Consider the following 12,513-nt stretch of genomic DNA (forward strand, 5'->3'; position numbering starts at 1 on the left):
AATACAAGAATAAACTCTGTGTTTCATAAATCTATTTTTGCCCCACCTTGTAATTTAAATGGAAATGCGCTATACTATACTTGAGTATACATACCTTGTCATGTTGCTATTTTTAAAGTCACATAACATATTTTAGATACTGTCCCATTGTTCTTAATGACGGTACTCCACTTTATTTACATTAAAGATATCCGATATAATTTATAAAGTATGTGTCAATTTCACTTATAAGGTAGCAATACTTTCTCTGATACCCACATTCAATTCTCATTAATGCGTGTTCTCTGAGGAGTTAGGAAGGGCAGACCTTTGGCTCTTTGCTTGAGTTTATGTATTAGATCGCACCCTGTAGTGTATCTGAGTAACATACCCCCTGCCTACCTGGTTCTTAAAATCTGGAAGGATATATAATATGAATTTCTTTGATTACCAACTACATAAAATGTACTTTAGACCTTTACATGTAATATAGACAAAAGGCATCTGAGGTATAAAACTTTTCTGTAGTGTCTAGCTATAAAGCAAAAAAATAGGTATAAAATTACTGAATTATTTCCAAATACCCAGTTTCCATTTTGTTCAGTAAGAGCTTTCATCCAGCTCCCATCTGTTCATATAATTGTGACTTAAAGACAAAACACCAAGAGATTTCCTTACCTAAGGATTTGAAGACATCGGGGCTAGCGTATTTCCCATCAAAGTACACGGTGTTATTCTGAGAGTCGAAGGCACGGCACATCCTGATAAACACCACCTCTAGGGAACCTGAGCAAAGGCAGAATGGCTTGGATTACTCCATCTTGGTGAGCTTATTCCAAAGGCACTAACGTAGAGACCCATTTCTGAGTCCGCGCATGGGGAGTTGTTTAGCTGGTGGGCTCTCAGTGCCCTTAGCTCTCTACCTAAAAGGGCAAAGTTCACTGGTGTAATTCAACACCTGTGCTGAATGAAGCTAAGGCCTGCTTTACTGAAGAAAGGACTGCTTTACAAATGACTTCTTTGTCACTCTTTTGCCTTACAATGCAAAGTCTTGGAGTTGCTAGTCAAATATTTATTCATATATAATAAAACAAACAAAAAAAGCCAGGGCTGTCTCTCTGAGGACTCACATTTTCTTCCTAACAGCTTATTGGAACCCCCTGAGGACCTGGAAGGTAGAAACAAAACACAGGTGATGGTAAAATTAGGGAGTGCACATGTCCTTCAAATTAATCTTTTCACCCAGGGGAGAAGCAAAATGGAGGGACTGTTTCCTGCAAATAGCTGAAATGCCTTTAGAAAGAACGCAATCTCTGCTAAGAGAAACCGGGACTATCATCGTCGGAGAAAAACTGTTCCCGACACCTTCCTTACCAAGCATTTCTTTAATAGGTGGGTGAAAGCAGGTTAGGAAGATATCTCAACATTCACTTGCAAAGCACATACCTGCTTTGAGAAGCACAATTTGATCATTTTGACACAGTTCCATAAATCCATCAATGCGTTTGGCAAACTCCACCACATACTGTATAGCTTCTGTGATTTTGATGGCACACAATTGCCACATCACCTCCCGCTGCTGTTAAAGAGGGAGACACATTAACATACACAGCTAGCCATGTTCTTGGCTCAATTGGTTTAACTGAGCCTCTTTTGTAAAATCCTTCTTTGGAAATGACTGAAAAAAAAAAAAGGCTAGAGGATTCCAAAATAAACAGTTGGCCAGTTATTTGGGATATAATTCATGATAGCTTCCAAGTCCTTTCTCATTTCCTCCAATTCCTTCCTGACCTCTTTGGGGGCAGAGGGGCAGGAGAAGGTGTTATGAGCATGCTGTTGTAGAAGATAAAATCGCATGCCACAGCTTTAACCCTGGGCCATGGAGAATAGAAAGCAGGATCTTCTTTTTAGCAATTACAATATTTTTTGCCTTGAGGAATTTAACACCATTTTACTGGGGGAAGGGAAAAGAGGGGGAGTCGGTTACATTTATTGTGTATCTGTTATGAGCTAGGTGCTTTATGACATCCTTGTCTCATTTCACTTTCACAAGAACATTTTCCCGTTTTCCATAAATGGACACAAATAGACACGAACACTCACGGAGGTTTCGCAGAGAATAGGCATCAGAGCTGGGATTCAGATCCTAGCATCCCTGACTCTGAATCCCATTCCGTACACTTTGCTGCTGCTTCTGCTTTCCTGCAGCAGTTTGAGTCTTCGGCTGCTGGCATATCTCGAAGGCAAACAAAGTGTGTGTTGCTACTCCCCAACCTGTTTAAATTATTTTTATATACCCACTCTCTAATTTAGTGACAGAGTGACCTGGGTCTGCGGTGTTGCTCACCTGTTCCCCCAGTGTCTGGGAATGAACAATCATTAACCTAGATAGATGTGGGAAACGAGGGACACAGCCTCTTCTCGGCATTTTTATAAAGATGCACCTGCCATATACACTTGCCTGGAAAGAATTACTCTTGAAACATTATTCTTGAAAATTTTTAAATTACTCTTGAGACATTAAGACTGTTTCCACCAGTACGATGGGGTGGAAGAGACACTGAGTGAGGGGCAGGAGCTGCGGTCTAGTGCTGATGTCTGCTCTCCCAGCCACATGCCCACGTGGCTTCCTCCTCTGTGAAGTGAAGGGCAGCCTTGGCCTAGATAAACTCTACGGTCCTTCCTAAGCCTGAATTTCTCCAATTACCAGGTGGGAACAACAGCATTTTCTTTACCCAAAGGGAGAGTGGATAATTAAAAGTTCCCCTTTTCCAGTCCCACCCTCCCATTTTGGTGGCTTGTTGATCAGAGTTTTACAGAAAAAAGTCAGGTAGCAACACCGGTCAGCCTCACACTGCTAGGCGCAGACTAGAGTTACAGTCATAGATTCCAAACCTTTCTGTGTACACACTCCCTAAACTCCTTTTTCTAAACCTCTGGAAACATGAGGCTGAGATTACTATTTTACATGACTTCCTGACCTTGAAATCTGCCATTATGATATTGGGACAAATCCCAACTAATTGAGGCTTATGGAAACTGCTTCGTTTAGCCCCCTATTGACAAATGATAGGAGACGTGTGTACAGTCACAGGCACAGCAGCATTTGCTGGCTATTGCTGAAACTTCACACACTGGCATCTCAGTAAGACAATGATGCCTCAAGTACATAATGAGTTCTGGAAGGAAGAATTTTAAACAGAAACTTGATAGCTGATGAAAGGCATTCGTTCTTTAGTCTGCTGGTCGTCTTGATCAAATCACCTGCATGAACAACCTTCCCACTGTTCCCTCCACCCTTGATAAAATTCTTCAGAGTGTACCTTGTTTTGATAGTTCTCAATCTCCTCCTGCAGAAAAGTCTGCCACGTTATCTGCTGGAGCTCTTCTCTCAAGTATTGGCAAGTTTCCAGGTGTGATTTAGATATATTCTGTGCGAGGTGTTCTAAGGAGAAAACAGGAGATCACAACATGAAGTCAAGTTCTACTTCGGGCAATCAGTGTTTTCCCCTACGTGATATTTGCTGTAAAGAAGTAACAAATAAAAAGCATCATGCTGAACCAGTTTTCATCATCTTTATAATGAATAGTTTCAAATACAAAATTTGAAACTATTCTGTATTTTGGAACATGAGGATGAAGGACAGGCAAAGCCAAGAGTTAGCAATAAGTCTTGGTGACTTCAAATACACTCCTGACCTTCTTTATGACTTTCCACCAATGTCTGGGAATAAAAAAAATATTGACCTTGATAGGTGTAGGAAATGATGGGCACAACCTCTTCCTGGAAATTTTATAAAGATACATCTGCCATATCCATCATCTGCAAAGAATTATTCTTGAAAAATTATGAAGTGACAACAGAAATGTATTTCTTTAGTTTTTCCTGCAAATGGCAGAACAAGCATTACTGAGGGCCTACTATGTCACTATACATGTATAGTGGTTAAGAGAGAGACTCTGGAGCCAGAATGCCTGAGTTTGAATCTCAGCCTTGCTACTTACTAGCTGTGTGATCTTGGGTAAGTTACTTAGCCTCTCTGTGCTTTGGTTTCCTCATTTGCAAAATGAGGGAGATAGGATCTATTTCATAGGGCTTCTGTGGGAATTAAATGAGTTGAGAACTTAGGAAGGGTTACAAAGTGTGTGGTACCTGACATTAGTTCTTATTATACTATGGTATAGGGAGTTTGATTATAAGAAATAGATGGCAAAAAAAATTTTCTATAGGAATTTATAGTCTGGTGAGCTTGTATGGGCATGGTGAAAGGACAATTCAAAGTGTTAGACAATAAAGTATAACATTGAATTATGTCAGGAGAGAAAGAAAAACTGATTAATAGGTGCTGTCAGGGAAGGGGAGAGATGAATGTTAGCTTAGGGAAGTTAGTGGGTACTTCTTGGCAGAATAGGGACATTAGAGTTGGCCCCTGAGGATGGGTAGGATTTGGTAGGTGGAGGACAGTGGTGTAAGGGGTAGGTCTGTTCCACAGTCAGGGGATGGCAGGTGAAGGAACCAATATAGCATTTATAGGAGATAGGCAGATGTGTTAAAGTGATAGAGTCAAAATAGAAATATGAGTAGGTAAGAGTCCAAATCCTGAAGGATCTTGAATATTAGGATCAAGAGTCAGATGAAACACAAGGAGTCAGCAAGATTCTCAAGGGGGAGCCGAGGTACTGGACACTGTATCTGGGGAAAGAGAACAAGCAGTTTTGTGACTGGGTGGCTGAAGGAGAGGGCCTGGAGGCAAGAGGACCCCTTAGCCGTCGGCTGGATCTAGAGGGGTGGGACTAGGAGCTGGAAGCAGGCCAGTAATCACTGTCATGGGAGGGAAGGCTAATGAAAAGTTTTAAAAGAAAAAATGATAAGATTCTATGAATATAAAACCATAGCAAACAGGACCCCCCCCCCCAGGGTCTTGCATGTTTAGCAAGAAAGACATTTAAAGAGTGGTGCTGAATGCAAACTTGGTAGCAGTAGCAGGACTACTTGTTTATTTGGGAATTTGTTGCTGCTTCCGTCAAACAGAATCACACTCGTTTGTGTGGGAACAGAGCAGGTTCACCTAAATGAAGCTTGAAACTAGAATCTCTTTAGAGACACTGAAACAATAAATCTTAGTGGCTCTGTTCACAACACACAGACACAAAACAATGTACGTCAATACCATAAAAATGAAATATGAACACAAGAAAAGAATTTAAAGGAGAGAGAAGAGAGGCTGAGAGAAAGAGGGAGAAGCCAGTAAATTATGTCTTAGAATCAATGGCTCTTGTGAAGAAGAGAACCAAGACAAAAACAATGGGGAGTCAGAAACAAAGAATAAGTGTGTAAGTAAATTAGTGAGCTATCTCCAGCAGAAAGAGTGCTCTCTATGGAAGACAGATTCTAGAATGTAGACCAAGTTTTGCAGATATGAAAAAAATGATGCAGTATTTGCAGAGAAACAGGGGGATCCTATGAGGTGAAGGGAGGGAAAAGGATGCAGCATTCTCTGCCAGATTATGATTCTTTTCCGGTTAATATGGTCAACATGTTGTCATTTCACTTCATCCTAAAAATTGTTCGCACTCACCCCTCCCTCCCTGTTTTGGTTCAGCTTTTAGAAGTGGCAATGAACGACACAATGTACGTGACTAACCAGTAGAGGGCAGTGGCTGCATTCTTGCCAACTACTCATCAACTGCCTTTGACTCCCAATTCACAGGTTGATTTAGCAAGTGTAAGACCTTAGACACTTGGCTGTTTTTAAATTGCTACTTCAGCAAAGGAGAAAATGGCCAGACTGAGTAAAAGTCAACAAGTTAGCACGGTCTCTCAGAGAAGCAGCCTGGAATAAATACCTCGGAACCAGGAGTTAGGAGACCTGGTTTCTGGTCAGAGTTCAGTGGATAGGTGACCCTTTGGGACAGGCAAATCAGTTCACTTTTCACCCACGGCTGCTTCATCAATTTCCACAATAGGAAGGACCTGTAGACATAATCTGGTCCAAACTCTCTTCAGTTTACAGATAACAACATTAATAGTGATGATAGTAGTTAACATTTAATAGCATTTACTGTGTGCCAGGCTCATATAATATATATTCAGAATATATATATATATACAGTTTTTTCTTTCCTTTTCTTACTTAACCTTTGTAACAACCCTTGGAGGAAGGTACTAGTATTATCTCCATTTTACAGAGGTTAAGTGACTTTTCCAAGGTGTCACAGCTGGCAAGTGGCCAATTATTTAAACATACACAATTGGCTCCAGAGTCTATGCTCCTAATCTTTATACTCAGTAGGTAGGGAGACGGTAGCTTGCAGAGGTTACATGACTTATACTGGGCTGTATCACCCATAGTGAAGCTAGGACCACAACGCAGATAAGCTGACTTCTTGTCTCAGGCTTTGCCTGTTATGTCATTGTCTCTCTGCACAGAATTTAATTATTGATTACATAACAAGTGCAGTTAGTTTTTTTAAAATGAACTCAGATGGCTTATCTGGAATGTATAATTCAGGTGTTAATTGTACGTCAAGGACTGCATTTCCTAGCCACGAATGCAGACATAGTCCCACTAAAAGTAATGGATTGTGGATACTATTCTTGAATGATAGAATTGGGCTTCAGATGTGTTAATTTACAATTTATTTTTCCATCGGATAATTGTTTTAATTTGTTTAAGATCTAATGACAAAATTTAGCCTAAAATAAAGTCAAGAGTCTTAGTTAAACAGGTAGCAGGACTTAAGCCCCAAAGGACACACAGCTTTGAAGAAGAAACAGTAAGGGTTGGCCACCTTTAGGCTACTCTTAGCTCTTCAAACTATTTTGCCCATATAAATGAGATAGGAAATTAGAGCCCAGTTACATCCTTTTCAGATAAATTCCTCTTTAAGTTTTGGGTTTGGGACTAATTCTCCTGTCAAGTTAATTTTATTCATTCTGGAAAATGCCAGAACACACGTAAAAATTCCCTAGTTTAGGAGAACATGGAGAAAGCAGGAAGGCACAGGGCTCCCAGACTGCACTGACGGGTGGCCAGCACAGGAGAGGAACTGACCTGTGGGGGACAGGGAGCTGGGGGAGTCAGCTTCGCCACTTCTGGCCCCACTCGGGTGTCACTACACATGTAGCTGGAGTGCCACATTCAAGGGTGACACTTTGGCTAAGCCTTGTGGATTTATTTCAGGATTGGACATTTGACAAGCAAACAGAATAGATTCACCAGTATTTAGGTGGAAGCAGACCTAAGGTAAAGAGAACCAGGTCTTTTTTCATGATATCATGTCAACTTTCGATCAAATCCTTATTCATTTCTGAAAATTTTACTTTCATTATAGTTCTGCTTAAGGCTCAGCCAACCAAGATTTCATGACAAAAATGGAAGGTTTTGTTCTAGTTCAAGAAAAATAAAATCAAACCTACCTCTGCTCAGCTTGGCATCTAGTTCAGAGGTTTTTCTGTTAATCAAAAGAGCTGTGATACACCTTTAATGCTGTTCAGTGGTTAAAGACCAGGCTTAAAATGTCCCTGCTCTTGAGGATTTAAATTTAGACCCATAAAGAGGTGCTTGTGTAAAAACCGTAAAGAACATTCAATTTGTTCTATTTGGAGAAAGATTTTACTGGAAATATAAATTTCACTTAAAAATGTTTTATGGGGTACAGAGGTGGAGAAACCATCTGAAGAACACAACCATTTTTTTTTCTTCTGTGAACTGAGGAGTTCTGTGCTCAAGTCAGAACCTGCTGGTTCTTTTCCATCTGAAGTCTTCATTCTCTCCTCGCATTAATTTAGTAATCTCCACAGCAACTAATTGAAATATCCCAGAGGATTATAACCTTGTGCAAGGGGTCATGGGGAGGAACAGATCAAATTCTAAAACTGCAAAGGTTCTTATCAAAGTTTCTCTAACAATAGTGCTGTACTTAAAAATCTATTAAATATAACGGAGAATGCTGTCACAACTTCCTTGAAATGGGAGGACTTTTCATTGTCTGTGTTATCAACATTTCTAGGTCACATCACTGAAGAAGCAAAAATGATGTCACAGGAATAAGGAAATGACAAGGTTTTGTTTTTTCAGGGTGTTTTTGTTTTTTGTTTTTTTGGTATGGTATGTCTTCTATGAAATATATCAGTTTTGTTACCAATATCCATCACCAAAACATTCCGGCAAATAAAGAAGCCAGTTTCCCTTTGGTGCCTACAGGACAATGCATCAGGGTTGCAGAACTTACCTGTCTGCAGGGGCTGGGCAGTCACACACACAGGGACAGTGGGACAGTGGGGGTGGGGAGGGGTGCTCCAAAGGTGTTAGCTCCTCACTGGGGCCACCTAGTTCCTGCTGGCCCCCTATATCTAGATCATTTTTTCCCTCCCAAAAGAAGCTGACAACCTGACATTTTTTGTGTGAGATTGTCCAGGTTTTAAATTTTGGCAACAGATTCAAAAGTTTAAAACTCAGCACAGGTCAAAGAGCAATACCTGGAATATAAGTAAGTGAACAACTAACCAAGTAAAAGGAGCCATATTCTGAGCATAACAGTTTTCTGCAGCATTTTAAGACTGCTTTAATTCATGCTGACCCATCTTTGATGGCGACAGGTCAACGTTTTCCCTGCATGTCCACGGGAAACAGTGGACAGTTAAAAGCAAGGCGGCAGGGAGGGTGGTATTCCAAAGGGGTCCAAATGGCAACGGTGAGTTTCCCTTCTAGCTGCATCATTTTAATAACATAACTCCTTAGGGGAAAGTCAAACACATCCCATTTACTTCCACGTGCATATGCAGCGCATCCCAATAGAAACATGGAAGCCATTACCTAGTTCTGCCATGGACACAGTTGGGGACGTCTCTCCATTGGTGAAAGAACAGTAGGGAAAGAAGCCTGATGCTGGTGTGTAGTCACATATTGGTTCTGGTTTGATTCCATTGATATCGAGACCTGACTGGTCCGGGGAAGGCTGTATGTCCAGGTAGAAGCTGCTGACGGCAGAGTCTGCCTTGCTCCCCTCGGGGGTGTGCCCGTCGATGTAGTTGCTGAGGTCGTCGTGCAGTTCCGTCAGCCCGTTGGCCGAGATGTTGTAGGTGGGAGTCAGTGGCTCGGCCTCTCCAGGCTGCTGCTGGTGGTCTCGCTGCTGCTGCTGCATCCGGTGTTTCTGCACTTCCGCATACAAGCTGTCTCTTTGCTTTTTCGACATTCGGCCAAATTTTACAGCTGGAAGAAAAACGCCAAACCACACCATATATAATAGGCTTTTCTTCATTATCCTCTCTGGCATGCTTTAGGGGTTCCTTTGAAGTCTCAGACAATCTCATCCAAAAACCACATCACCGCAAAATAAGAGTATGATCCAGAGGTGAACACAGTTCCACCCCACGCCCACAACAGCAAGACACATCCCAGAGGAACTGAGGATGGGCAGAGGAGACCTGAGAAATGGCCACCTATGGTCTCCTGCTGTTATGTGACCCTGCACTCAGTGGGAGCCACTGGAAGGTGGCTGGATGGGGGTGTTCACTGTCCACCCATGCAGCCGGGCTGGACCCTTTCTTTCCCTTCCCAGTGCACAGACTCACAGAGATACATCGAAGCACAAGCAGTCAAACCTCAGTTTTTATCCATTCCTCTATCCTGTACGCTCAAATGAGTTTCTTCCCAACAGTGGAAGCTGGGGCTTCGTTGAGAGACCTAAACAAACTGGATGAGGCCTTTGCAGTTCCCTGAATTATATCTCCGAGTCTATCCGAGAAGCCCCCTCCCCTATGCTGGGTCATGGTGGCCCCTGTAAAGCCCTTAGACCCATCTCCAAGTGACATTTTCTACTCTTCTTATTTTGCCTCAAGTAACAAGAGTGTCGGAATTCTGGAAAGGGCGAACACTGTCTAAGATCCCTCTCTGTTGGACGAATTTGTGTTTGCAACATTTCTCCTTGCGATATCCCGTATTTAAAGTGGAACAATGACTGTAGTAACTTCTCAGTTCATTCAGAATCCCAAATGATTTCTCTTGAAACACCCACCTACTTGAGGGAAAAAAAAACCCTTGTGATGTCCTGGTCTGAACTCTCCCATGAACCCATTTATTTTTCAGCTTGACCCTGTCTGTGCAGATGAAGCCTCTGCTGGAGGGACTAAGATGCTCCAATTGATTGTAGTTAAACTTATACCTGATGGGGAGGATGAATTCACCCATCTGACTATCATCATGACTCTGCGAGTCTACAGGAAGAAGTCAGGATAGATGGACAGGACTTCGGGAACCCACACTACCAGCTGGTGGATGCTGTTTTTCTGCCGAGGAGGACCTACTGTCCTTTTGCAGAGAGGAAACAAGTGAGCTTGAGACTGCCAATTTTCAGGTTCCGGGAAGGAAGGAACACACTTGGGTGAGGCTAGTTAGACGGCAGTTAGGCTGACGTGGCTCTGAATTTCAGGCCACTTTTTTATAAGCCCCCAAATTCACTCTGAGCCCTCAACAATGTGTAGTGTCACTTCTCTACAAAACCTTCAGGAGATATACGGAAGGCGCTTTAGTTTTTTGTGACAGAGTCTATGTTCTAGAACACTCAAGGGGATTAATATTCAGAGGAGAAACCTGTTCTGCTGTGACTCTGAATTGCCTTGAACGCTTGCATGAATATTAACCACAGTAATCACACCATCCTGTAAGGGAAATGAAAAGACCAGCTACTGGGAAAATGCAGACACGACTTGTGACTTTAACGTTTAAGTTCATAAGAAATGAACCCAGCTTGGTGGGTGCAGGGCCACTGGCAGGTAGAATCTGCCGAGTTGCATATCACAGGAATTTCTGAGAATACGGTGTAAGTTCTGTGACTTGCATGTTCCAATCGTAAAAACCCCACTTTTGTTCCTACATATTGTACAAGAGGCCACCCTGTGCCCCACTATTGAAGGTCACTGCAACTTGTGTCTGGGCAAGTCCTCAGGCCTCAAGAACATCTGATTATGGGTAAGACTGGCCTTCAGAATGCCAGCCCAGCATCCTCAAGTATTTTTCCATAAGCTGAAACTCTATAGGAAGAGATGTTTCCTTCAAAGGGATCTCTTAAGAGAGCCAGCTAGTATATTTGGAAAAGTCTTTAAAATGTACTCGCTGTACTTTCTGCACAGTTTCCTTATATAAGAATCACTGTCTTGAAATCTGGTGTTGATTATTCAGTGCGCTTCTGCTGGTTTTCCAGGAAGATCTTGAAATGTTCTGCAGTTGAATGGTAGGTGGTCTTTATTTCTTAAAATAGCTTCTTTTAACAAAAAGAATATTTGTCATTGAGCCACATTTTGCACTATTTTTATATATTCTCGGTGTGCAAATATTTGACTTTGGCATTATGATTCAAAGTATCCATTTAGCATAAAAGCTAATTGAACCCAACTGCCACTAAGCTCACTAGTGTAAAGTATGCAATAATTAGCTTTCACTTGTGTTTCCTTCTGGGGGAATGACTATGGGAGGTACATTTATTAAGGCCCTCAGAGGACACTAACCTCCAATCGACTGATCCACCTGTCATGTGGTAAACATCAAAAATCTGAAGGTGTTCTGACCACACAGATACTTCTCTCCCATGCGCCCCTCACCAGCCAGGCAGCTGGTGGCTCCCATGGAGTATGGAGGAGGAAGTAACTGCTCCGAAACCCACAGAGCCGGCAGGGGAGGGAGGACCTATTTTGGTAGATGTGGGTCCAGGTTTCAGGAAGCTCTTTGATAACCCCATGCACCATACAACTCCAGCTGTGAGTGCTCACCATCTCGAGACATCCCTACGGCAAGGCATTTCTGTAATCGACAGTGTTGGCAGCGGTTTCTACTGGTTCGATCAATCAAACAGTTCTTCTGACGAGGACAGGAGTAGGTGGCATTGCTTTGCTGACTTCTCCTGAAAAAGCCCTGTGATTCAGTTATGAGACATAAAACAGGTTAGTGTCAGTTTGAGCTGTATGATGCTAAAGACAGTATAATAAGAACTGAGTGGCATGAATGTTTAATGGGGATTAAACTTGTAGCAGAATCATCTAGGAGACCATTAATGAAATTAAAGTCACCTCTTTTCCCTGAGTAAAACTGACCCCCAGAGCCCAGTCCTCTGTCCTGCACACGTGCAGAACTTGAACTGCACCAGACGGCAGCCTATGGAAAAGGCACGGGGTCAGGCCCTGTTCTTGGCTTCTGATGATCAAAAGCAAGGTGTTGATGGAAGAGTACAAGTACACATAATATTTAACCTTTATTTCCAAAACACTTTTAGTAGAATAAATACAACCTACTTCTCTGGGTGTCCGGAGATAAGGAAATTCATCCTTACCATGCTCCAGAGTGGCTGCAATCCTTGTGCATGGTGGTAATGGCTACTAACCCACTCAAGTGCATAATCCTTCAGGCGTCTTGCCTTCCCCATGTCAGAATCTGGCACCCACAAAAAGTTTAATGACACTTGTATGGACTACTCTGGCAAATCAATCAAATTGGGAATTTTCAACCCTAACAATCTGAAAATACCACGTGTTTAGTG

General features: G+C 42.2%; 1 protein-coding gene across 1 annotated transcript in view; it reads right to left on the reverse strand.

The window, feature by feature from the left end:
* RORA (RAR related orphan receptor A) overlaps positions 1-12,513 on the reverse strand; it is a 93,061-nt gene that overhangs the window by 7,892 nt on the left and 72,656 nt on the right. Inside the window, exons 3-7 of the mRNA XM_045823611.1 lie at positions 11,750-11,891; positions 8,799-9,194; positions 3,303-3,424; positions 1,426-1,558; positions 658-765 (exon numbers count right to left, since the gene is read on the reverse strand). Coding sequence (XP_045679567.1) covers positions 658-765; positions 1,426-1,558; positions 3,303-3,424; positions 8,799-9,194; positions 11,750-11,891 — 901 coding nt within the window. The remainder of the gene's footprint in view (positions 1-657; positions 766-1,425; positions 1,559-3,302; positions 3,425-8,798; positions 9,195-11,749; positions 11,892-12,513) is intronic.

This window comes from Phyllostomus hastatus, unplaced genomic scaffold, assembly GCF_019186645.2.
Source record: "Phyllostomus hastatus isolate PE091 unplaced genomic scaffold, TTU_PhHast_1.1 phas_scaffold_501, whole genome shotgun sequence".
Taxonomy (NCBI): domain Eukaryota; kingdom Metazoa; phylum Chordata; class Mammalia; order Chiroptera; family Phyllostomidae; genus Phyllostomus; species Phyllostomus hastatus.